This window comes from Phasianus colchicus, chromosome 18, assembly GCF_987193195.1.
Source record: "Phasianus colchicus chromosome 18, bPhaCol1.hap1.1, whole genome shotgun sequence".
Taxonomy (NCBI): Eukaryota; Metazoa; Chordata; class Aves; order Galliformes; family Phasianidae; genus Phasianus; species Phasianus colchicus.
This window is the reverse complement of record NC_143453.1, coordinates 7,428,729-7,452,374: the sequence shown is the minus strand read 5'-3', so window position 1 is coordinate 7,452,374 and position 23,646 is coordinate 7,428,729. Positions and strand designations below refer to the sequence as shown.

Here is a 23,646-nt window from a genome sequence, read left to right as displayed (position 1 = left end):
GCAGAGGGAGGTGTGAAAGCTGAACCCTAAGCTGGTGAAAGGAAAAGCTGTGCGGTGTACAGCGGGGACCCAGACTGCCGGGAGCATTGCTGAAGCACTGTCATTAACGGCATTAAGGCACAGCGTGCATTTGGCTGCTGTGCACCTTGACAGAGACAATATTCGTCCCCTTTGAAGTGCTAAAGGTTTAAGCAATGTGTGAAACGCTTCAGCCTGAAGCTGAAATGGTATCCAAACTTCATTAAAAATAATCTGCCTGTTTGTAATTCTGTATGAGGAGAAAGAAAGTGCAGAGACCACAAAGACCAACTTAAACCCAGCCTTGCTGAAACAGGAAACTGCTGCACAGCCCATTTTGCCAACATGCTGCCAATAAGGGAGTGCTGCTGCCATGGCCATCGGGGTTGCTGCCTCACCTCCTCTTGTACCTAGAGCAGAAAAGGGAAGTGCATATTTTCCGAGCTTCCCCAACAGTCATTCTTTCCCTTAACTCATTCGTTCTTCCTTCTTCTTGTCCAGGTTCCTTCTAGGCTAAGGCCAACCCAACCTGATTTCTTCTTTAAGGCACCAGATTTCAGTCCTGTCTATAGTGCTGGTGTGCCCTGAGACAGCTCTCACCATCACAAGGTGTTCTGTCCTACGCCGGCTGGATGCACACCGCTTCTCCATCTGTAATCCCCCACCTCACTTCCAAGTGAGCACGAGTTCTCCGTGCCCCATCACAATGCATTTCCTGAAGCAGGATGGGACACGCTCTGTAGCACTTTATCAATCGGCCATGCCTCACAGATTGAGAAACTCAGCATGAGAGCAGGGCTGTCAAAAACACTCAGCAGAGCATGACTCCGTGTTCCTGCGAGGGCATGCTGTGAGCAGTTCATAATCCCTCCATCTCTGGTCATCCACTCAGGCTGGCCCAGACGGCCAAGGAAGACAACATCGTTTACGTAATAATAATTAACCTTTGCTGAACTCTTTCACTCTGATGTGATGACAGTTCCCCCAGATGAAAACTGCTATTGGCATTCATTCAGAAGATCACTTGGCTCTTGGGAGAAAAAAATAACACCAAACCCCCATTTTAAATGAAATACAACAAGATTGGTTTTTCCTACTATTCACTATCAGTGCTGATGGATCTCTGTACGTACATTGCTGTCTCACTCAGTACTATTATCGTACCCCCAGGGCCAAGATCCTGCCAAGTGGTATTTGTTTAAAATTCTCAAATGCACAAATTTGGCACAAAAACTGGAGCAAAGGGCATTCCCCTGGTTACAGCAGCTGGGTGGAATCTTCCCACCTCAAAGTCCAAGATCCATTTACATCAGTTCATTTAAGCTGCAAAACGAAATGAACTCTTCCTGCTAGGCTTGCTCAGACAGACTAATAAGTGAGATGTGGAGCACAAAGCAGAAATGCTGTACAATGTAATCGACTGTTGAAGGCACAAGCAATTTTTCAGCTTGTATTAAGACTGATTCACTTGTAGCTGACGTCAGTACTCCCTCCCTGCTATCTTCGCCTTGGAACTGGAGTATGATAAATATTACCTGTAATGCCATCTGCTGTACAGAGGCAGCACAGGGCTCCAAGGCTTCTCACGATTTGTTTGAGTTAACGTTGTGCTAGAGCAGAATGCACTTCACTTCAGGCTTATTTAACTTTGTTTCGACTTTAATTAAAAATGCCTGTCCACTTGTATTTTTAAAGTCATCTGTCACAGAACAAAAACCATGTTTGCCTTGCAAAGAAGTTAGGACAGCATAGTTAATATCAAACAGGAAACTGCTGTGAAAATGACAGTGTTACCAGAAGTGCCCACATGGAAGATGCAGGGTCAGGAGATCGCTCTCAGGGCGAGCAACTAGAACTCCAAATAGGACCTCTGTGATACCCTGGGAGGGCTGACATTTCATGCATCAATTTCTCCATTGGTTCTTTTAGAACTTCACCGAAGTTATTCAGCTTCTCTGTAAAATACAAACTACTGCAGATTAATGATGACTGTTACTTCTGTCAGTGTTTTGAATGGATCAAACTGGAAATATCTGTTTGGAATATGCATATTTAAGTGAATACATATTTAAACTAACAATACAAAATCGTTTCCTCACAGGATTTTCTTCTAATTTTGAAGCACCAGGAATGATACCACTTCCTATAGGAGCTCTTTCACAACAGTAGGTCTGATGAGTACTTTTTGTTACAGAAAACTTCCTCACACTGAAATCTGTTCCAAGTCTGTTAAAAGCTTTGTGTATGGCATGTTCAAAGAGAGCAGCACAGGCTCAGCCAACAAACACCTTGAGCACCTCATCCACTGTAATTTATGAAGACCGTGTTTATTAAACTAATCCTACTCTGAGTTAATTTAAACGTCCAAAAATAAAATTACACTGTTTAATCAAAAGGATGTGTGCCCATAAGCAGAATGTCTGACACTTTCCCACTGATGAGAAACATATTGACTTTTCCAGTTTGTTCACCTAGATTTGAATATTTTGAAGTACATTCAGGATGGGTATTGATTGGTACATGACTCTAAAAACTCTACTGTTTTTTGTTCTGAGAACAACAATAGTTTTGTATGTATAGCAGTAATTAAGCTAAAACAATTTTAGAAGGAAAGGGCTATGATTTAAGTTGTTATATGAGTGAAAATGAATTTTACTGAATTAGTAAAATATGCTTAAATGATAGAAACTGAAATTTAGGTAATGCATTTTTTGCTTTGTTTTAGCATCTCATAAAAGACACGTGTGTTAATTCTGTTTGTGTTTATAATCAGTCACTCAATGGACTTAATCCTGCAATATTTGGATTCCAAATGGCACACTATAATGTTCAAACACATCAAAACCTTGTTGCTTAAAGTAAAATAGTAATACAGTAAGTCCCTTAACATGTTTTTTAATAGAGAGCAATCTATTGCATTTTAAACTGCTTGAATTTTCATTTCATAGGAATTCCCACATGGGTACCATAGTGCCCTTTTACATTATTAATTAATTCATGTTGATGGATAAATTAAAATATCTCTGATGGAGGACATGCATTATTTATTAACGTCCTGATCTTGTTCTACACACTGTAGGGTGCTGCTTTTTGGAACCTGCTTCAGAAGTCTAACACAATGATGGGTTTTTGGTTGTTTTTTCTTTTGGTGGCGTAGGATTTTTCAAATGATCTCTCTTATACTTGGCTTTTGCTTTGACTTTTTCTAAGTCAGAGATTTTTTTCTCCTAGTTTCTTTCAGCAATGACTTTACTTATTGCATTCTGTTTGTGCATGTATTTCTGGAAGGAATTCACAATTTTAGTGAACTATCACATCCTAGTGTTGAGGAATTCAGGATTAATCACTTAAGCATTAATAAAATGGAAAGTCAAGTAACACAACCCCCATGTTCATCCTATATCCCGTTCTTTTACAGCAAGTCCTGGGGATGTGGTTAGGTGAACTATTGGTATGAGAAAAGTCCTACGTTATTTCTGAAGAAAAACATCATGAGAAAAATAGATTAATCACTCTGTATGTTCCTACTGAACAGCCTCCCAGTTTCAGTGGTAGATGTGGTAAGAAATAATACCTCTTTACTCATCCAGCTCCTTCCCACATGTATTCAGGGTCTGCTCTGTGCTTAAGATGAGCCCAGAGATTTCAGCAAGGCTTGGATTTCCATTCATGACTCTGGTCCACTGTGTATAATCAGCTTCATAAAGTTGTTCTGTATGCAAAAGTAATGTATTAAATTCTATTTTCCCTTGTGCATTATCAGCAGCTCTTTTTACTCATTTTAAATCCATAAGAAAAGTGTAAACAAATGCGGGGTGATTCATTATTAATTATCTGATGATAACATTGTTAAACAAGTGATGATAAACAATAAAACACCAATTTCCCTCTAAAACAACAAATAAAATTCCAAGTTTCAAAAGGTAGGAGAAACACCTTTATGCTTGTTACCTGACCACTTGTGGTAGGTGGGAGCAGACCACTCGAGGAATTTCAAAGGGTTATAAGCCCCTAAATCAGACTCACCCAAAGAGATGCCTGCTCTTTAATACCTAACAGCAAAGGAGAGAGAGCAGGCATATGGTCAGACTCTCCCTGCAGGCAGGACAAGCACCACGGTAGTTAGAATTAAAGCTTCAAAATCTATTCTACTTTCTCTCAAGCAAGAGGGTGTGGAAATTTCACTCAACGAGGAAGGAAAAGAGCTTCACCTGCCTTTCAGCAGGCAGGAAAACAAGCCTCCTTTCCTTAGGGGCTACCTAAAGCCACCTGATTCTCAAAGCTACGGCTCTTTTAACTCCATTAGGTGCAAAAAGACCCTCAGCTGAATTCCACACCCTGTGCCTCCTGCTTTGTGAGGCAGGGCTCGAGAGGCTGCAGTGTTCAGAGCAGCACAGCCAGCCCTGCCCTGCACCTCGCCATGAGGCTGCCAGGCCAAGTGAGAAAGGCTGCGGGGTGGAAGCAAAGCCCGGAGCTCGGCGTTTCTGAGGAAACACCAAGGAACTACAGGCGTTTGTGTAACTCAAGCTCAGATTTTCCAACTGTCAGATCGGTACAAAATCACCCTCCTACACCACGAGATTAATTACCACAGAACGCTCAGAGCTGGAACGGACACACCGGGACCATCCTCAATACTTGCAGAGTACTGACAAGGCGAAAGAGCCGAGAAAAAAAGAAACTGATAAACTTTAAAAGCTAACGAGGTGCGTATTATTAGAAATAAAGCTGCAAAGACACGCTAAACGCGGGATTTTATAGTCCAAGAGGGGCCGTTCCCACACAACGCCTCACAACACCCCGCGCCGCTTCCCGTGATGCCCCGCGGCCGCAGGGGGGCGCTGTTTCCCATCACACTCCGCGCTCCCTGGCAACCGCGCCGTTGCTAAGGGAGGCCTTGGCCGTTGCTAGGGGAGGCCTAGGCTGTCGTTGGGGGCGGCCTAGCAGCGGCCGTCATGGCGGCGGCGCTGAGGTTTGTCCTGCTTCTTTTCTTGTCGCCGTTTCGGGCAGCCGAGCCCAGCACCGAGCTCCCATCCAGCCCAGAGGCGCCATCGAAGACCCGTGCTACCGCTTGGGAGCGGGGTCGTAGCGGGCCGGCCCCGCTCACGGACGGTGGGTGCCGGGTGGGGCGGGGGGCTGCGCGGCGCCCGGCCCGAGGGGAGGCCCTCTCAGGGCCTTGTGAGAGCCTCCGCTCACTGCCGGGCCCTTGGGCCTCCTCTATCTAGGGTGAGACTGTGAGGCATCTGCCCTGCTTCTTTCTCTTGGTGTTTATTGCCGCGGCACAACAGTTTGCCCCAGACTTCAAATCCAGTCCTGTTTCTGTGGATATACAGCGCTATCACGACACAGATCACAAATGTTTGTCATTGAGCTGTTGGAAAGTGTTTCCTGCTGTCTTCTAGTTGGCAGGTGGACTTTTATTTAACTTCTGATTTCCCAGTGTAGTTGTCACCAGCACAGTTTCTCCAAAACATGTTGTCCCAGTCCATGCCTCTTTAGGGATAAGAGCCCTAAATCCTCCATCTCAGAGAGAGGAATTCACAGTCTCGTCATCTGTGTTCAAACTGCTCTTGTGGACAAGGTGAGCTAAAGGTTCCACCAAAACTCAGATGACAGAACAGCAACACCTCAGAGCTTCCAGGAACGGTGTGGGTATTGTTCAGATGGTCAGAGAGCATCCAGGAGGCCCAGGAGAAGTGGGAAATAGTCAAATGGAAATAAAAGAGGGATAGTTTTGTAAGCAAACATTCTTTGAAGTCTTGTTTGCAGTGTCTGGGCTATCCTCAAGTTTAGATTTATTATGGAACAGCAACTCTCAACAACAGCTCAATAAAATATTAAATATTCTTTGAATATGTAAACTGGAAAACCTAAGAGCGTTTTAAGAAGTTGCCACATTTATTTAATATAAACCATTTATAGTACTGCTAGAAATTGCTTTTTGTATTATTGCAATATTTTACGATATCTAAAGACAGAGAGAAAAAACAAAGAGGTCAACTCTGGTTATGCTGGCACATCAGGGAACTGTATTTCTGCTTTCTGGGACATTCTCAATATTTGTAAATCGCTGCTCTTATAAAAATGTTGCGAGTTTTTTTTTCTTCCAAATATATTCAACAAACTGATAAACATAATTTCACTACCTTGTAACAAACAGATAAACATAGTATCACTGCCTTGTTTATATCTTTTCTTGTGCAGGACCCAGTTTCATACCTTCAAAATTCCTATAAACTCCAGTTGCTTTTTCAATTTCATAGGGAAAAAAAAAGTGTCAGATTTTGGTATGCTCTTGGTTTTGTTATTTGCTCCTACTAGATTTGCTAACTGACAGAAAAGAGCTTTTAAAAATGACTCGGAGAAAAAAAAAAAAAAAAAACAGCATGAATTTGGATATAGACTTTTGAACCATTGTCAAAATAAGGTGAAGTGAAAATTGAAAGTGTTAGGGAACATGCTGTAGCGTGCAAAGTTCCAGTTCTAATTCTAATTTAAATCTTTTCTCCAGTTGCCAAGCTGTGTGTTTGTGATCTGCTGGTGGCACAGTGTGATATAAATTGCTGTTGTGACCCTGACTGCAGTGCAGCAGATTTCAGTCTCTTTACTACATGTTCAGTTCCTATTGTCACGTAAGTGAATAAACAGCTATCTGAAATATAAAATTCAGTTTTATTTGTCACATGTATTTGTATGAGCTCAATATTCTCCTCTTACAAATTCCTAACCAGTCTCTTCCCCTGTCATTCTAACCCCTTCCTACCCTTTCACCAATCCCTAGTCCTATAAACTTTTGGCTCCCAACCAGACAGAACAGCAAATTGGCCTCCCAGCCCAGTTTCTCATTCCCTGTTTTCTAAATTTGTGCTTCTTCCTTTTTCTTCCTGTTGTACTGCCCTACCATGCGTGGGTGCTGAACTGATGAAGCCTTGCATTGAAGGAAGAAGAATATATCTTCAGACCTTCATCGATATAATGCAGTGTCTGGAATTTAAGAAAGCTGATGCCACGCGACCATCTGGCCACCTCCATAATCCAGCAGCAGCTTCTCAGTAACCTCTAATTGAGGTTTACAGTATCAACTAGAAACATGATCAATTCAGGGCTTAATGAAATAGTGTGAGTGTTGCTCTGATCCTAGTTTTACAAGTCAATGGTCCCAGCCTGCTGCCTCGCTGCCAATCTGTCACTTTTCAAACAGTAAAATGTAACTTTATATGCATAAAGTAACATCACTAGTTATTTCCTTGCTATTTACAGTTTATCTGAAAACCTATTTTTTTTTTTTTACCTAATTCCATCCTCTCAAAAAGGAGTTACGAAAGCTTACTTTATTATCTTAATGTAAAATCTCTTGGTGACTTCTCAGAACAATAAGTACAGAACTTCAACCCACCTTCTGCATAAATTATGCCAATCTGAATGCTGGGGTTTATTCTTGGTGCTTTGAAATTTGAATTAGCAGTCATCCCAGACTGCCATTTCTTATTGTTCTTGCACATAATGACTACTGCTACCCATTTATAGATATTTAGGTGTATCAGAAAGGTCTAATCAACGCCTTCCTGAATGACAGTTAAATTGCCTCAGGTGACTGTTCTGTCTTTGTCAACTAGAAATGCATAAAATGAAGTTGTACTTGTCCCCAAGAATTCTTTTCTATAAAATGTTCATTTTGCATGAAATTTCCAATGACTGCAAATATTGTGGATCTCGTTTACATTTGGATTTATATACACTTGTGTAATTGTGGTAATCATTGAACAGATTTTGCCTGATCAGAGGTGAGAGGTTATATATAGTATCTGAAACTGAGGAAAAAGGGTGTTTGATACAGGATGGGATCCTACGAACCAGTGCTTCACCTCATCGTTTAAGTTTAGCTCCGGTGCTTAAAAGGTCATTTTGAAAAGCTGTTTCACTTTCTCAGTACCTGCCATTGACTGCTTTAACTCTGCCTAATTACCCATTTGCTGCCTCAGCACACAAAGAGAACTTTAAAATATGGTCAGTAGTAAGTTCTAGTGGATCACTGATTTTTTTATTATTACTTGCAGAGGTGACAGCCGTCTTTGTAGGCAGAAAGCTGCTATATATTCACTTGATACTGAAGCAAATCCACCAGAAAGAGTTTTTAAATTAGTTGACCATATAAATCCCAGTGTTTTCTGCATTCATGCTACAAACTGTAAGTAATGTTATTGCCAATTTAAGCAATTAGACACCTGTTTTTATAAGCTCTCTAGGTACAAAAATAGACTAAAATTAACAATAACTAAACTTGTCAAAAAAACTGATTGTTCTGTGCTCATGGTCCTTATGTTGTAATACTTTTATTTGTGAAACTATCTCATACTCCAAGTCTTAGTCTTCTTTATTGGAAGTATGCTTCTGGCTCTAACAAAGCTTAATTAACAATTTTAATCTAATTTTATTTTCTGTTGGCAAATCAAGGGTTGAAAAGTGACATTTTCCTTAATAAAAATTATATGTTTTATCCTAAAAGTCATCTCATTCTTTAAAATGTTTTGGCAGATGAACAAGCACTCTCCTTTAGTTCCCCTGAAATACCTACTGCTGAAAATTTTGATCAACTACTTAGGAAGTATGGAAGTGCTACTTTCAGTGCTGAGCCCGACAACTGGAGTATGAACTCAGATGCTTCAGACCCTTCTGATGCAAACGAAAGTTACAGATATGAGGTACATGATAGTATGATTCAAGTAGTGTTAAATTGCTTTGTAAAAAAGCAAGTGGGCATTGTTTGCATTTGCTTGTAAAAAATTGCAGTACTGTAAAAGGAAAATTGTTGTTTTGGTCTTTAAACATAGAAATATAAAAAGAAATGTGTAGTGTTGTATTGGCTTTCTTCAAAAGTGAGCTAGATTTTTAAGATCTGAGGAAAGTCACTAGCTGTTCTGAACAAAGAAAGCTGTTAGTGGTGGCTTAAGAATTGACATGCAAAGTGGTATGTGGTGTTGACAGATGTAATGGAAAAAATAACTTCTGTTATACAGATTTGCTGTTCATGCAAATGCTCTAAAACTTTCCATGAACCAAAATATACCTATATATTTGAATATGTCATTTTGTTTGGCAGTATGGTGTTCCTATACAGACGGTGGATGCATTTCTCAGGCTGCCTAGTCCTGTTGTCTCCTCTTGGTGCTCTGATGCAAACCCTGCAGGTTGGAAAATGCATTTGAATTCCAGTTTATTTGCAGTAGAATATTCTGTTCTAACTTAAGCTTAATCAGTCAGTAAACCATCACACACACCAATGTAAATGCAGATAAAGATTTGTGAACAAATGTTTTACAGATATCTTCTGAGTCTGTGGAGGTTTTTTTAGACATAGGTTGGAAGTTGTATTGCAGAGATGTTAGACATTCAGAGCTAGGTATGGGAATCCTTGGTTGGTATTTCTTTTTAATGTTTTGTTTATGCAACATCGACTTAATAATTGATTTAATTGATATAGTAAAGTAGTACAAGGGTGACACTGTGAGAGTGTGTTGCATAAGTATGACCTAACTGGGCAACCTCTTTAAGACATCTTTTTAACAGAATGAGGTTTCTTTCACAGTTTGAATGCAACTGGAGTCAGACTTGCAGACTTGAACCCTACATTTTGAACTTTCAGTTTCTTGAAAATCTGTAAAGGATAACAACAACAAAAAAGAAGCTTGCATTTTCCAAGACCCGTTGTTAAATATGTTCTTCTGTAGTTTTTTATTTGTGTTTTTCATAATTAGTCTTTAATCTCCTTCAGCAATACTTTGTGACTCTCTTCCAGGGTTCTTAGTACAGCAGGCTACAAAATGCATTCGATCAATCAGCTTGGAAAAATGTGACAATGTTCAAGCAGCTAGTATGCTTTTTTATATCAACTCCAGCATTTTAGCAGTAAGTATGATCTGAAAGCATCATGTAGCTGACTGTCCATATTACATATTGTTTTGCATTTCCAGAATTAAGTAACTGCTATTGCCTACAGGATATGACGTTTCTTTTTGATATTTAAACCATGGGTTAGGAAAAATCCAGCAGACTTTTACATAGAAAACTTTTAGAAATGTTTTTACTTCATGCTGAATTAACAGAAGCATTTACCCTTGTCTGCTTAGCCAGCAAAAGTAATGGTCTAGAAGAAAGAAACTTGTGTCACTGAGCTAACTTTGCAGTGGCAGCAATTTTATGTGCTTGTGCATGTAAATCTTTTTACTTAAAGAATCTGTAAGGTTGAATACTCCTCAGTTTTTAATAATGGTGTTAATATAGAGTTATTGCACACATGTGCAATGATCTTCATTATACTCCTCAAATAATGTGATCTTTTACTCCTCTGAGAGTGAACATGTTCATATCCAGCCTACCACCAAGTCCAGTCTGTGGCTGTTTTTCAAAGCTAAGGTTACATTTTCATTCTTTTTTTGAACAAGAGGTTCATATTTATACAGAAGTCCCCTGTGCAAATGTTGAGGAATATTAGAGAGGGCCAAGTGGACAGTAAAGCTGGTTTGTAGGCAGCTCCCCTTGTGAAGATGGGACGTGAAAACAGAAAAATTATTTTGTTTTGGGATGGTCAGAGGGCAGAGCAGGAAACCCTTTCAGTGCCAGCAGGTGGAGCTACTAGCAAAAAAAAATGGCAAAATCATCAGCCCAGGAAGGCCGGGAGCCTTTGGTGAGCAGACTCGCACTACTGTTCCTTTCCATCATTACTGTTCCAACCCCATCATTAGGAGCTTATGCTCACTGCCAAGCTGGGAAACTTGAGTGATATGAAGGCCTTTCCAACAGGGTAACTGCGTGTAACCATGCACTTGTAATGACAGAGGGATACTTAACTTCTCATTTATCTGTTTAGAGACCATGAAATTATGGACTCACTATCATGAGAACGGGGCAACAAAAGCTTTTCTTTGGGTACAGTCTTGCAGATTTCCTAAATTAGCATTCTGTGAATGGTTACAAATGTTTTTGCACAGACTAGTAATAGGAAGAATGTTCTCTAACACTCCGAGTAGGACCAACAAAATGATACACAGCAGTAGTAATGCCAAACCGAGGTGCCTTCTCCTTTCTGGTGCAAATAAACTTCAGTGTTAGTTCTGAGTTGCAGTCAGCATCAGAGGGAAATACTAGATTTGTCTTGTACTTCTTGTATGCCTTGCATGTTTGTTAGGAGTGCAGACAAAGCTCAGCCTGGTGGAAAACTGCTGGTAGTCACTAAGAAACTTTCCAGTTGCTGCCAGGGGAAGAAGAGCACTGAACTGTAACATTTTGCATACTAGCCACAAATAGCAGTTATTTTCACACTACTTAGATACAGCAGGGTGTATCCAATGACTTTCACTATTCAAAAATCACTGTAATGATAGGGAGAAGGGATTAAACAGGCAAAGCAATTAAACCTTAATTGCTTTACTTAACTGCTACTTGTAATAGTTCATACCTTTGCTATTGTTTGAAATTGCTCTTTTATTCTCCTCTAGGTGCCTAAATCAAGTCAGATGGTAAGTATCTTTCTAACTTGGAACTGGGGGGGGGGGTGAACTTCTTACTCTGTTATAGTCAGCGGGAGTTTTTCACTGACTTCATCAGAACAGTGACTTCAGCCTTATTCTTTAGAGCAAAAAGTAAGGCAAAAATCCCCTGCACTGCCTTAGGACAAAAATGCTGCAGCTTTTATTCAGTAATAATATTAGCAACTCCAAGATAACATGCTACCAACAAGATAACATGCTATCTGCAGGCAACTTTAATCTGATGTAGTACCCCAGCATGAAACTATTAGCTAATTTTATTTGCTTTTTTAGTTGAACTTCATCAATATGCTTGCTTAAAGGACTATTGACTGCTGTCCCTGCAGAACAGAACTTCTGAAGAGTCACAAATATAACAATACAGAAAAAGCTAAAAATAATTATACACAACATTTAGAAATGACATGGATTATTTTTCAGGTTAATATTACTGTCCGGTCCATAGTTATCCAATCTCTGAATGGAATGCAGACTTTACTTAACAGCAGTGATGTCCTCAGGCACCCTATGGTTTTGAATGAACTGTGCACAAATATAGTTCTTGGGGTAGGTATGACATTTCCTTTTCCCTCTTTTGTTTAGTGAAAAAAGTGTGCATCAAATAATTTCTGATTCACAACTTACAAAGATGTGAGAGAGGCCTTGCCATTTCCATATATTGTGGTATCTCCAAAGCTAGTGTCACAAGAGAAACTTTAGGATAGAAAAATACATTTTGCAACAAAATAACAACAATATGCAACATAAGGTGCAGTCAAGATGAAATCTTTTTTATTATTGCTCTACATATATAACACAATGGATAATAAATGAGTTTAGAATCCAGATTATCCTTGGGAGACTTAAGGCACAGTGGTAACAGAGAGAGAGGAATATGCACTGCAGATTAACCTCTTTATCCTAAGTAGATGAACATTAGAAACACACCTAGAAGTTTATCAAGAAGTCAGTTTTGATGAGGCTCCAAACATAGATCTGTTTCTAAACATTGCTAATCAGTGGCTTGATTTGGTAACAATCATGTCCTTTACACCTAAATATGCTGATGTGGCTACTAACTTCTTTGCAAATGTTATGGTTTTGTCAGAACAAATTATAGCTTTTCTTGTAGGCTTAAAACTCCCTCTCTTGTGAGGTCAGGAACAATGGGCAAAATAGAATAAATAACAAGCACTGGAAATACTGCTTAATTTTGAGAGAGAAGCTCTTGTTCAGTTTCTTCTATTTTCTGGACCCATCCTTACTGCACCTGAGGATACAATGCATCTCTACAATGTAGCTGTGTGTTTCTTAAACAAGGAAGAAGGAAAACAATACTTACATAGGTTTAAATTCCTTTATTTTAGTTCCATACTCTTATCTACTTGTTCTAATTAATATCTAAAATGTTTCATTTTCAGGTGAGTTATCATATTACATACACAGACACAGGAGAAATAATAGAAGCAGCTGCTTCTTTTGTCTTGGGAACAGTTAACAAAGAAGCACTTTCAATACAACAGAGCTTTGAAATCAGCTTTACTCAGGTAACTGTCAGAGATGTTATGGATGACTTGTTGAAAGACATTTAATTACAAAACTTATTAAACTTGAATCAGAACAATTGTTAGCAGCAGGGTAAAAATGTAACTTGTCCTGACTACACAGATGAGGCAGCATTTCAGAACTGGACATTAAGGGCCTCTAAAGTCTGCTTTTGATGTTTAGAAGACTCATCCTGTCACTCTGTACAAGCACATCCCAGAGAAAGCAAAGCTTGTCCCAGTATCAGAGAACTGGGATATTTTTACTGTGAAGCTTTACTACTGTACAAGGCAGTTATTAACTGGAAGAACACTGAAACATTTTGCCATTTTCCAAATATTTCAGTATAAGATAAGTAATACTGTAAATTTGTGTTGCAGGTAAATACAAATCCAGTTCCTTTCAGTGGTAATCCTGGTTATGTTGTTGGACTGGCTGTAAGAGCAGGCTTCAAGCCACAAGGATATCCTTTCCCTATTGCAATTCTGCTTTCAACACTTGTTCTGCTCCAACTTAACAAAAGTTTTCTAGCTTGAACACCCTATACATTTCATTAGTTCTTTACTGAAAGTAAATGTATGATTTCTGGCTATGTTCTAGAAGTGACCAATATCTGTCCTCACTGCAATCTCCTGGAACTGTTCAGTGAGGTAGACTCAGATCTTCATTGCATTCTCTAATGCTTCTTCATGGTTTAAGAGAAGTCTTGGGTTACTACAGCATTTTAGATGAATCTTAAGGATCTGACTACAGATTCTTTCTTCATAATCCTCAAGTATTGTATTTCCCATTAACTGTGTGTTACATCAGGCATCATTCAGAATACTAACAAATACAGTCAGCTCACTATTCTGCAAAGTACAGCCAACCAGGATTGTCTCACAGCACAGGAAGCCAGAACCCCAGTGTTATTTGGTTACAACATGATATCAGGCTGTAAGTTACGGTAAGAGGACTTTTTTTTTTTCTTTCCCTTATTCAATGCTTTTAGCCCCAAAACAACTCTTTCCAGTAGGATCTATTCACACCCTGGGACATTCATACTGCTGTAAGAGTATTGGGAATAGAGTATTTAATTATAAAAAATATCATTTAATTAACAATGGTCTTTCTCTTGGAGAGATTGTTCACATTAGCAACTTTAGCCGGAAGGCTTGAACAGTGCATGACAGCAAGGAGAAATTACTTCTGTGCCAAACCAATGGATTTTGCTTTAACTTCTTTTTCTCCCCCCACTTCCCCCCGGAAGAATTACAGCAGCTATGAATTGCCAGCCCTTGGCTCAGATCCTCCTAGATTTACTGATGGGACAAAGCTTTCCTGAATATGTGGCCTCATTTGGAAATTCTCAAGCCCAGGATGTGCTTGACTGGGTGCCAATAACTCACCTTCGCACCTCAGAACAGGTGAAGATTAACTCTCCCCTCACTATCACCCTTTCTATCTCCTGTTCTAGGATCTGAACCTTTCTCAGCTTAGGTTTTTCAGACCTACAGGAAAAAAAGTGCAAAAAAAAAAAAATATTGGAGGACAGTTCCTCTGGAATATTCAGAAACAAGAAATATTTCCCTCTTGCTGTAAAGAGAGCATTTGTGCTACTTTGAGTGGGTTGAATGACAGTCCATCCTCAATTACAGCTTCTATAGAGTTTTTTTGCATCTTTTTTGCAGTTAAACAGTGAATGATTTCTATAAACAGGAACATGAGAGTTAAAAAAGAAATAATCTAGAAATATTTAAGGTTATAAAATTCAAAACTCTGCCCTGGCAAAGTTAAGGGTTTTCTACTGTCCCAACAGCACTACTAAAATGCCATCACTATTAGAAAAGCCTTTTTGCTGAAAAGAGCCAGCTCAGCACTGTCATTAAGAGCCAAAGTCCTGCACTGCTCAGGTAGAACAGCCCTGCCCGAAGTTCACTTACAAGGTCAGTTTGTCACCTATGGAGAAACTTCAGAGACACCCCCAAGCTGTGGCTGTGCTGTCTGTGCAGGCAGCAGTCCAGGGCACAGGCACTGCTGAGCTGCTCTGCTAACCACCTGGAGTGAGCTTTCTGGGGAGCATTATGCTCATCTGATAAGATGAATAAGTAATGCAGTTACTCCCATACAAGTCAGACAATGAGAGGATTTCTAACACTTTTCAGAGCTCCTGCCAAATACCAGTAGCACTTGAAATAGAAGTGAAGTGGACTAAATATGGATCCCTAGTCAATCCACAAGCCAGAATAGTAAACGTTACAGCAACAACCACTACTACTACATTGAAGCAGGTATGTAATTAAATTACAGGATTTCAGATAAAAAGAATGGCTTGTTTTGCTTAGGTATCAGCTGTGCAACAGTGACCTGGTTAATCTCTCTAGATAAAGATAACACTTTATATTAGAATGTATCATACGCACCAGATTTTGTTCCAACTCAAACATGACTGTGGGCAGCTTGCCAAAGCATACTTCAGTAAAATTTGTACATCAGCCATGAAAAGAAGTGTGGAACTATACATGGAAAAATCTTATTACAAATAACAGCAAAAAATATAACTCAGTTTAAACAAAGCAGTCATACAAGGAGAAGAGCAAGGCTAATGCCTCTTTGTATTTTCATTGCAGCTTCCTCTGGGAAGAGAAAGGACTATTCCTATAACAAGTTCTGTTGTTTTCACTGATATTTCTTCACCTGCAGAACCAGGCTATAAAGCTTGGCCCACCATTAATGCCAAGTTACCCCATGACTTTTTCTTCCCATTTGTCTAAGGTAAGTGCCCAAGACAAAAAAAAAAAGAAAGAATAAAAAGTGAATTTCTTTTTCTATTTTTAATCCATTTCCCAAAGAAGCAAGGTTTATCCAGTCACTATTTTGGCCCATCAGTCTCTTCCAAACTGTGGGCATGCTGAGTTAAAAACTGTCCAATAGAAAAAAAGGTGAGCCCTTGGGAGGGTTCTCAAAAGCTTTAAGGCAGGGGGAAAAAAAAAAAAAAAGTATGAGTGATGAGTTGCCAATTGCACTTTTGCTGGGAGGAAAAAACATTGCAGCATGAACTTCTCAGTGGCTGCAAGCTGGCCTGTCAGCACATATCCAGCCAGCAGCTGGGCATTCTGAGCTGGCCCCAGATCAATGGGCTCACAGCAAGCAGGTAGAAAGGGAAGGAGCACAGCTCCATAGCAAACTAGGCTACATTATTCTGTGAACAGCAGAGCTAATTATTAATTAATCAAGTGGCATTAGATAAGGCCTCTGCTTTATCTATTTCTATAGATGAATGAGATACATATTTCTAGTTATTTTCCCCAGATCACTAATGTATTACATTTCTTTTTAGAAATGTGAACAGTTAAATGATGCTTTCAGAAGAGCTCAGTGACCCTCCAGCTGGCTGTGGCTGAAATCAATTGGAGAAGCCTGCTGCAGTCAACACCTATTCCTCAAGTCTCACTCTTCAACTATAATATCCCAGGGCTGCTAATACCTGAAGAAGTTGACACTGTATTCAAACACCAGCCTTTAGAATATGCTTCCTAATTTATTTATTTTTCCCAGAGTCTAACTGTTCCCAGAAGTCCACTCACCTAGATCTTGTCTTACATATTCTAATTCTTTTAATGTGTTGATTTATGAGCTGTAGAAGCAGACGACTTCTTAGCCCAGCAGCCTGCAAATGAACATTTAAATGGAAGAAAAGATGGTAGAATACAATATCAGAACTCAGATCTGCTGCTGAGAATCAAGCATTGTTTGACATAAGATGGCATGTGTTTGTCTCTATTTTGGTACTCATTTGATCGCCAACTAAAGTCAGATGTTGGTATTTTTGGATAATAACATAAATAATGAAGTGGCACAAGCAGCAACAGAAATCAACCAACAGTATGAAAAGAACTGTTGGCAAAGAAGAGATGTAGCAGTGGTGAACGGTCAGCTGTGAGAGAAGAAATGACATCTCCAGCCTGAATTCTTATATCTGCTACAGTGAGTTTCTACAAGGTGTTGCAAACAAAGAACCTTATCACTGAAAAACAAAATTCCTTGAAATGAGTGGTACTTCCTGAATGTACAGCTTGTAAAGTTGTGTCTTTATTAAATTATTTTGCACTTTTGTCTGTACAACTGTACAAGGGCCTTATGGAGTCACTGTTTACAGGGAGTACTCATTCAATTTTCCAGTAAAGCTATTTTCGCAATCCCACGATCTAATCAAAGTGTGGTCAAATAGAAAACATTTACAGACAACACTATACCAGAGAAAGGAGGCAGAGAGGAAAACCTTTCGGGTCAATCTGATACGTTTCAACACTGCACTCGCCATGGCAGACTTCCCCACCTTGGAAAACCAGCCTCCTATGTTTGCTCGCTGATGAGCCCGTGCTGTTTTAACATCCTGGTAAGCCTCTCAATTTCTTGCTCCTGTTGGAGACAAAAGTCACCTCGTTCACACAACTCTGACCTTAAAGTAGTTTCCTAGATTCCTACAGATCTTCCCATTGCTGAAACGTGTCTCACTGCAGGAAAACAGGGCAACCTGGCTAACACAAGTAGGACAGAGGTAGCTGTCATTCCTTTGAAACAGAAACAGCTCAGGGAAGCACAGGCAAGGCTGCGGTTCCTCACAGACAACTTCACAACTTGCTGATGAGGAAACCAAGCTCGCAGCAACAAGCTTGCAAAAGAATCCCAGGCCAGCTTGTCCTTGGGAGCAGCTGGTAGGTAAAGCATGTTTAATTTAAAAGTGTTTTCTTACCTTCTCCACACAGCTGTGTTGAAGTTGTTCAACCTTTGTTGCGAGTTTCAGGTTCACCTGCTTTAGCTTGGACACTTGTTGTTCAGAGCGGGTCTTCACCGATAAAATTATTCCTGTGCAACAATTCACAGTGGGTTCATTTTACAATGTAAAACAACCACTAGCAGGAGGTGAATGGTACACAGGGAGTTAACCTTGTTCCTCTCAAGCTCAGCTTCTGTCATCTTATAACCACCTTTCCCAAGTGCTTTTCTTAATGAGGAGGTTTTTAGATGAGCCACCCCAGGGACTCAGATACCGATGCTCTGCTGGGAAGAGACAGTCTGGCCTCAGAGCTGAATTAATCACTCAAACTGTCATTCAAATCTTGAATTTGAATTGGCAGAGCCAGGAGGGCTGTAACCAATGCCTCGTACAGCGAGGGGCTGCATTCTAGCAGGGCTCACATCACAGGACCTGCTGAGCAGCAGCGCACAGCTCAGCCCCAGGCACAGAGTTGCTGCCAGGACCACACAATTTTGGCTTCACCTTGTGCAACCCAGCAGTAATGGCACACAGTTTCCCTTTAGAGCAGATCTGACACTTCTCTACCAAATTATTCTTAGGTTATTACATGTGAACTCAAACCACACAGTAAAGGCAGTTTCTTCCCACCCTTTTCTGAGGGGGAAAAAAAGCCAAACAACTAACAAACAAAACCAAAAACCTGCTTGGTAAGAGCACCAAGAACAGCACGATCTCCCTACCTGACAGCTCTCCTGGCTGTTTACAGAACAACATGCACTAACTCAGCTACCAGTGCTACAGGCAGCAGGCCTGCAGTTTTGGGGTTCATTTCTCCAAAAACAAATGAGCAATGCCGCTTATTTGCGCTGATAACAACAAACAGCTCCCATCTGCTGTAACCCGGCCTCTACCAACCAGCAGGGGCTGAAGGCACCAAACCACACTTGTACACAGCAGCACCCAAAGCTGTGGTTTGGTACCAAGTACAGCACCAAGCAGGTGGGCATGGTGAGCAGCCCTGCCATGGGAACAGACCCAAAGATAAGGTTTCTTTGCAAAATGCAGTGCTGTTTTTCCACTATGAAATGGTGTATTAAGAGATACCAAGCTCCTGTGGCTTATGCATCTACACACCAGGCTGCTTTCTGTCCAACCTCCCCTCCTAAAGAGCCTCAAGTTGCTCTCATCCCCCTCTCATCCTCCAGAGAGGCTGCCCCCATCAGAATGGCACCAGAGGGGCCAGCTATGGGGGACTAAGCATCTCTATTCCTCCTACTCTGACTCACAGGACTTACACCAAGCACTCACCAGGAGTGCATTTGTAGGCACAGGGCTGTGGTCTATACTTGGGCTATGGTTTCATGCAGGAATTAAGGATAAGCTCATTGCCAGTATATTATTTAAAAAAAAAAAAAAAAATCACAAAATGACTTTTCTTCAAAAGGTAGAAAATGGTTCCAGCTATGGCAAATTTAGAAATGTCAGAACTTACGACTATTCACCACAGTTTATAGTTCCAACAGAAAGGTCTAACTTGGGAACATCTTGTATTCCTCTTTTTACAGCAAATCCTTCACCTCCCAGCGAGAAAAACCCAGCAGAAGATCAAGATGTTCCCTGCAGCACCCTGGGGGGGATGACGGAGCCGCAGCGGAGCGACAGAGCCATCAAACCCACACTGGTGCAGTTCACCTTGCTCCCTGCTAAAGCATTGCCAAGAGGATCCTGCGATGCAAACAACGCTGTGCGTCACATCCCTTCGGGAGGGAACTATGCAAGAACAGCGTTCCAGTGGCTTGCAGGGAAACGTGCTGCTTTATGCCCGTCACCGAGTCATCGCACCCACACGAGCAATGGATTGTTTTCGTTCCGGAGAGATCACAGCCTTGCAAAGGTCACACTCCAGCAAAACTTAATTTGGTGAGAGAACAGAGGACCCTGCACTCTTTCTTTGAGATGGGAAAGAACGCGCAAGGTAACTCAGGGAAGGGCAGCAGACCCAGCCTGTGCCACGTACCGTTGATGATCCTGGCCACACGCCACAGCCGCAGCAGTATCAGGAGCCCCACAGCTTCAAACTCGTGCTCCCGGAAAAGGAGGACGAGGTCGAGGATGAAAGACACGACGACAACGATGCTGTCCAGCACTTCGAACTTGTGGTGGAAGAATTCCCGGCCATAAATGAAGATTTTAAACCCCACCTCAACCAGGAAGATGGTGAGAATGGAAAGGGAGAGGTAGTGGAAAACCTGTGAAAAGAGAGTGCAGATTTCGAGCTAGGAACCCTTTCCATCTGTATGTGTGGGGCAGGCTGGGAGCCTCTGCCACTCCAGGGCTTCTCCAGTCGAGCTCTGCGGGAGACCTTGGCTGAACCAGAGCAGAGGGGTGGTGAGCACAGTGCAGCTCTGCTGAGCTCAAGGAAACACAGAGCTGCTGCACTGACCATGGGCTGCTCAGCTTTCTGAAGAGAGAGAAACAGCAGTTCCCCTTGATTCTTTCTCGTGTTTTACCTTTGGGGCTATGTGATATTTGTCTGGATGGATGATCTTCAAGTCCATCAGCAGTTCACCAAGGACCAGCAAGGCATCCACGATGACCAAGAAGACAATGACAATCTGTAGGAGAAGAACTCAGGTGAACATCTCCTAGTGCAGCAAATGGGCACGAGTCCGTAGGAAACCACTCAGCTCCCACCCTGCACCCAATCCCACATCATTTCTGCTCCCACAGGTGCCTTCAGGCCAAGCTTTGCCTTGTTTTCCTTTTGCCTATGCTTATCCTGCCTCACCTGAAACCTGCGTGAACTGAAGAGCTTCTTCATCACATCTTGGAAGGTGACGTGGCCACGGGAGGGCTCCAATTTGATCTCCGAGTCCTTCTCCCCATTGTCCTCCTCCTCTTCCTCCCATTTCTGATAATCGTTGCTCCACTGTACGGGGTCATCCCCCACCACCGTGAAGTGCTTCAGGTACCGGGACATGGCTCCGGATCAAGCGGGCATCCCCTGCCTGCGGGACCAGAGCTGAGCGTCACCTCCCCGGGGATGCGAAACCTCCCGTTTCAGCACCGTGAGCGTGACAAGAGCGCGGTGCTTCGTTCTGAGAACAAAGCCTGCGGACGGGAAATTGCTACACGGTGCTGCCGCTTGCTTTGCATCGCCGCCCACGGCACAGCGTGAGCCCCCACCGCCTCCCAGGGCTCCATGCACCGCTGAACTCTGAGGCTCTTCCTCAACAGGTTACTTCCAAACATACCAAAACTTCAGCTAGAGGGGAAAAACAGCAGCCCTTATTGAGATCGGTCCTCGCTGCGCGCCCAGAGCCTCCCTCAGCCATACAGGCAGCCTCAGCCCGGCTCCTCCCGGCCCCTCTCACCCCAAACAACAGCTGTGACTTCCCTTCCTTCGCATCACCCCCAGCTCCAGCCCAAACTCGTGGATGTGGTCTGACATCGAGCAGGGCTGCGGGAGGGGCTCTGTCTGCTCCTGTGTTCCCCTTTCACAGCCCTTCCTCTTCTGGACAACTTGGCGAGCTTGTCCAGCCCACCAACCCCACAAGAGAGAACCCTCTCTTGGTGCCAGTACATAATTGCATCCCCATCCCCATCCATTCCTGGCCAGGAGCCGAGCACGGGCCGACGCTCGAAGCAACCAAGTTGAGGGGCCGCCAGTCACAGGATCCAGAGCCGTCACTGTGGCATAGGACAACCCAACCCAACCCCAACCTCTCCACCCTGTTGACACCGAACCGGAGCCCAGACATTCCCAACACGGGGCCAAGACCCAAAGGAAGACGAGCGCCCGCCCAACACCTTCACCCCCGGCCCGGGTTGGGAAGCCGTGGCCAGGCCCCGCCGACCCACAGCCCCCCACTGCCCCCGCAGCCCCGGTACCGTGCGCGTCCCACTGCCGCCGCTTCCCTCCCGCTGCAGCGGAGCTCCCAGCCTGGCTCCGCCCATCCCGGCCGGGGGCGGCCCCACTGCCCCGGCCCGGCCCCACCGAACTCCCCCCAGCCCGGAGCCTCGCTCCCTTCTTGCTGACGTTTTCCGTTTTCGCAGCATTTTTTTTCCCCACTTTGGCCCCGACGGACGTCCACGAGCGGAAGCTGCAGGAAGAGGATACACCAAATGGATGTTAACTTTTTGTTTGTTTTCCTGAACTTTTTTGCAAAATCAGCTGCGCGCTCGTTCTGCAAGAAACAGCCACGAGGATGGGCACGGAAGGGAAGCCCGAGTGCTGAGACCAGAGCTCAGCTGCTGAGGGGTGCGGATGAGTCCCACGGAGCAGACGGAGGTCGGGATCAGGAGGATTACAACGGTGTAAACCTGAGAAACGAGGCCACAATTAACTCACCTCCATTTTTAAGGGCCCTACTTACTTTGGGAACCCACCATCTTTCAAACACAGCTGCTTTGGGAAGTGCACCGAGCAAACTCAGCTGCAAAAGCATCAGGAAGGAGTCTCCGCTACAACAAACTCAAAGTATCCTCAGTGCTCCACCAAGCAAAAGCTCTCTGTTTTTACCTGTTTCTTTTTCCTCCTAGAGAGCCTAACGCTTTTCCTGGAGCCTTAACCCAAGCACACAGCCCTCTCCCCAGCCCATTCCCCGGGGTGAAGGGGAAGCAGTGCATACAATCACACAATGCCCAGTGCAGAGTCCCAGAGCCCACCCCCAAAGCACCTACTTGCAGAGAACAGCACAGGTGTGACCCTGCAGCAGCAGGAAGGAGGAGCTTTAACCTGGGCGTTTCCGGCTCATTTAGGCATTTGGTCTCAGCTGGCCCCAAAACACCAACACAATCAGCAAATGGAAGAAGGCACCAGCTCAGCTCAGGACTGAAGCTGCAGACAGCAGCACTTCCTCGTGAGAGCCCCACAGACCCGAATCTGTTCTCGGTAAGGAGTGCAGGAATTAAGGTGAAAACACAGCCAGCTGCTGTGCTGCCTGAGGGCTGTGTCAGCCGTCGGGATGGGGAGTGCAGGTTGAGCTCTGTGGGTCACAGAAGTACCTTGTGCTCCTGGCTGCCATCAACTCCATTCTCACTGTGGAACGGGGCCTCCACCAGCTCTGATCCATGCTGGAGCAAATTGTCATTGCTCCTCAGCTTGGGAACAACTTTTCCAAGGCCAGGAATGCTAAGAGCAGCTCTGTCAGCTCACCCATGTTCTTCTGTTGCCAGAGCACACCCCCATCACAGCTGGCTGATTCTGCCAAATTAAAAGAAGGGAGATTTAGATTGGATACAAGGAAGAAGTTTTGACACTGAGGGCAGTGAGGCACTGCACAGGGTGCCCAGAGAGGTGGTGGTGCCCCATCCCTGCACACAGCCACGCTCAGGGGACCGGGCTGTGAGCACTGCTGGAGCTGTGGGTGTCCCTGTGCACTGCAGGCAGTGGGAACAGATGGCCTTTGAGGGTCCCTTCTGACTCAAACCATTCTATGATTGGTTATTTTTAATCCATTTGCTGAAGGCAGTCACTCTAGAAAATATATATGCAATGAGTGTATGTAGTGTTTTCTTTTTATAGTAACAATGCTTTTAACATTGTTAATTGCAGGATGAGCCTCCCTGCATTAGGATGGTGTGCCTGGGCTGCAGGCACTGGGACAGAGACCTCCATGCAGGAGGTCAGCAGCCTCTGGGCTGTTACACTGCTGTGGATGGAGGTGCGGTGCTGCTCAGCATCGGCCACCTGCACCCAAAGCGGAACATGCGGAGAGTGCGGGTACTGAGATGAAGGGCTTGGGCTGCATCTGACAAAGAAAAAGACATGCACTCCCCAAGGTCCCCAAAGAGAACGTGCTCAGTGTCACGTTC

General features: G+C 43.1%; 2 protein-coding genes and 2 long non-coding RNA genes across 7 annotated transcripts; 2 read left to right on the top strand and 2 right to left on the bottom strand.

Moving 5' to 3' along the window:
- Nucleotides 1–1,885: 1,885 nt before the first annotated feature.
- On the bottom strand, nt 1,886–4,696 carry LOC116228593 (uncharacterized). Of its 2 annotated transcripts, none has more exons than XR_004166801.2 (3): nt 4,608–4,696; nt 3,593–3,730; nt 1,886–1,973 (listed from the first exon to the last, which is right to left on the bottom strand). It is a non-coding gene; the product is annotated as an uncharacterized LOC116228593 (long non-coding RNA). The 2 variants fall into 2 exon arrangements; XR_004166800.2 differs by having other exon boundaries at nt 1,900–1,987.
- TCTN1 (tectonic family member 1) lies at nt 4,601–17,219 on the top strand. Its single transcript, XM_090152755.1, has 15 exons — nt 4,601–5,130; nt 6,530–6,650; nt 8,076–8,206; nt 8,554–8,720; nt 9,119–9,206; nt 9,815–9,924; nt 11,514–11,534; nt 11,985–12,110; nt 12,965–13,090; nt 13,469–13,553; nt 13,896–14,034; nt 14,338–14,494; nt 15,233–15,358; nt 15,698–15,842; nt 16,408–17,219. Exons 1-14 carry the CDS (start codon nt 4,974–4,976, stop codon nt 15,839–15,841), a joined length of 1,698 nt encoding a protein of 565 aa, XP_090008881.1. The 5' UTR covers nt 4,601–4,973; the 3' UTR covers nt 15,842; nt 16,408–17,219.
- On the bottom strand, nt 15,843–22,690 carry HVCN1 (hydrogen voltage gated channel 1). 3 transcript variants are annotated; one of them, XM_031592535.2, is made up of 7 exons: nt 22,352–22,451; nt 21,721–22,152; nt 20,618–20,837; nt 20,340–20,444; nt 19,847–20,078; nt 17,824–17,936; nt 15,844–17,489 (listed from the first exon to the last, which is right to left on the bottom strand). In XM_031592535.2, exons 3-7 carry the CDS (start codon nt 20,807–20,809, stop codon nt 17,424–17,426), a joined length of 708 nt encoding a protein of 235 aa, XP_031448395.1. In that variant the 5' UTR covers nt 20,810–20,837; nt 21,721–22,152; nt 22,352–22,451; the 3' UTR covers nt 15,844–17,423. The 3 variants fall into 3 exon arrangements, with proteins under 3 accessions (XP_031448397.1, XP_031448396.1, XP_031448395.1); XM_031592537.2 differs by lacking the exons at nt 21,721–22,152; nt 22,352–22,451 and adding an exon at nt 22,513–22,690 and having other exon boundaries at nt 15,843–17,489; XM_031592536.2 differs by lacking the exon at nt 21,721–22,152 and having other exon boundaries at nt 15,843–17,489; nt 22,352–22,452.
- Nucleotides 17,497–20,437, top strand: LOC149915528 (uncharacterized). The gene is made up of 2 exons (XR_016472154.1): nt 17,497–17,785; nt 19,395–20,437. It is a non-coding gene; the product is annotated as an uncharacterized LOC149915528 (long non-coding RNA).
- Nucleotides 22,691–23,646: the final 956 nt, after the last annotated feature.

Bases quoted from the DNA above. Each gene is read 5' to 3' on its own strand.
- TCTN1 (XM_090152755.1), top strand. From the start codon at position 4,974: ATGGCGGCGGCGCTGAGGTTTGTCCTGCTTCTTTTCTTGTCGCCGTTT. The intron at 8,207-8,553 runs GTAAGTAATGTT...ATGTTTTGGCAG, and splicing joins CTGCATTCATGCTACAAACT to ATGAACAAGCACTCTCCTTT. The intron at 12,111-12,964 runs GTAGGTATGACA...TTTCATTTTCAG, and splicing joins GCACAAATATAGTTCTTGGG to GTGAGTTATCATATTACATA.
- HVCN1 (XM_031592537.2), bottom strand. From the start codon at position 20,809: ATGTCCCGGTACCTGAAGCACTTCACGGTGGTGGGGGATGACCCCGTA. The intron at 20,079-20,339 runs GTAAAACACGAG...CTCTTTTCACAG, and splicing joins AATATCACATAGCCCCAAAG to GTTTTCCACTACCTCTCCCT. The intron at 17,490-17,823 runs GTAAGAAAACAC...TGTCTCCAACAG, and splicing joins AACACAGCTGTGTGGAGAAG to GAGCAAGAAATTGAGAGGCT.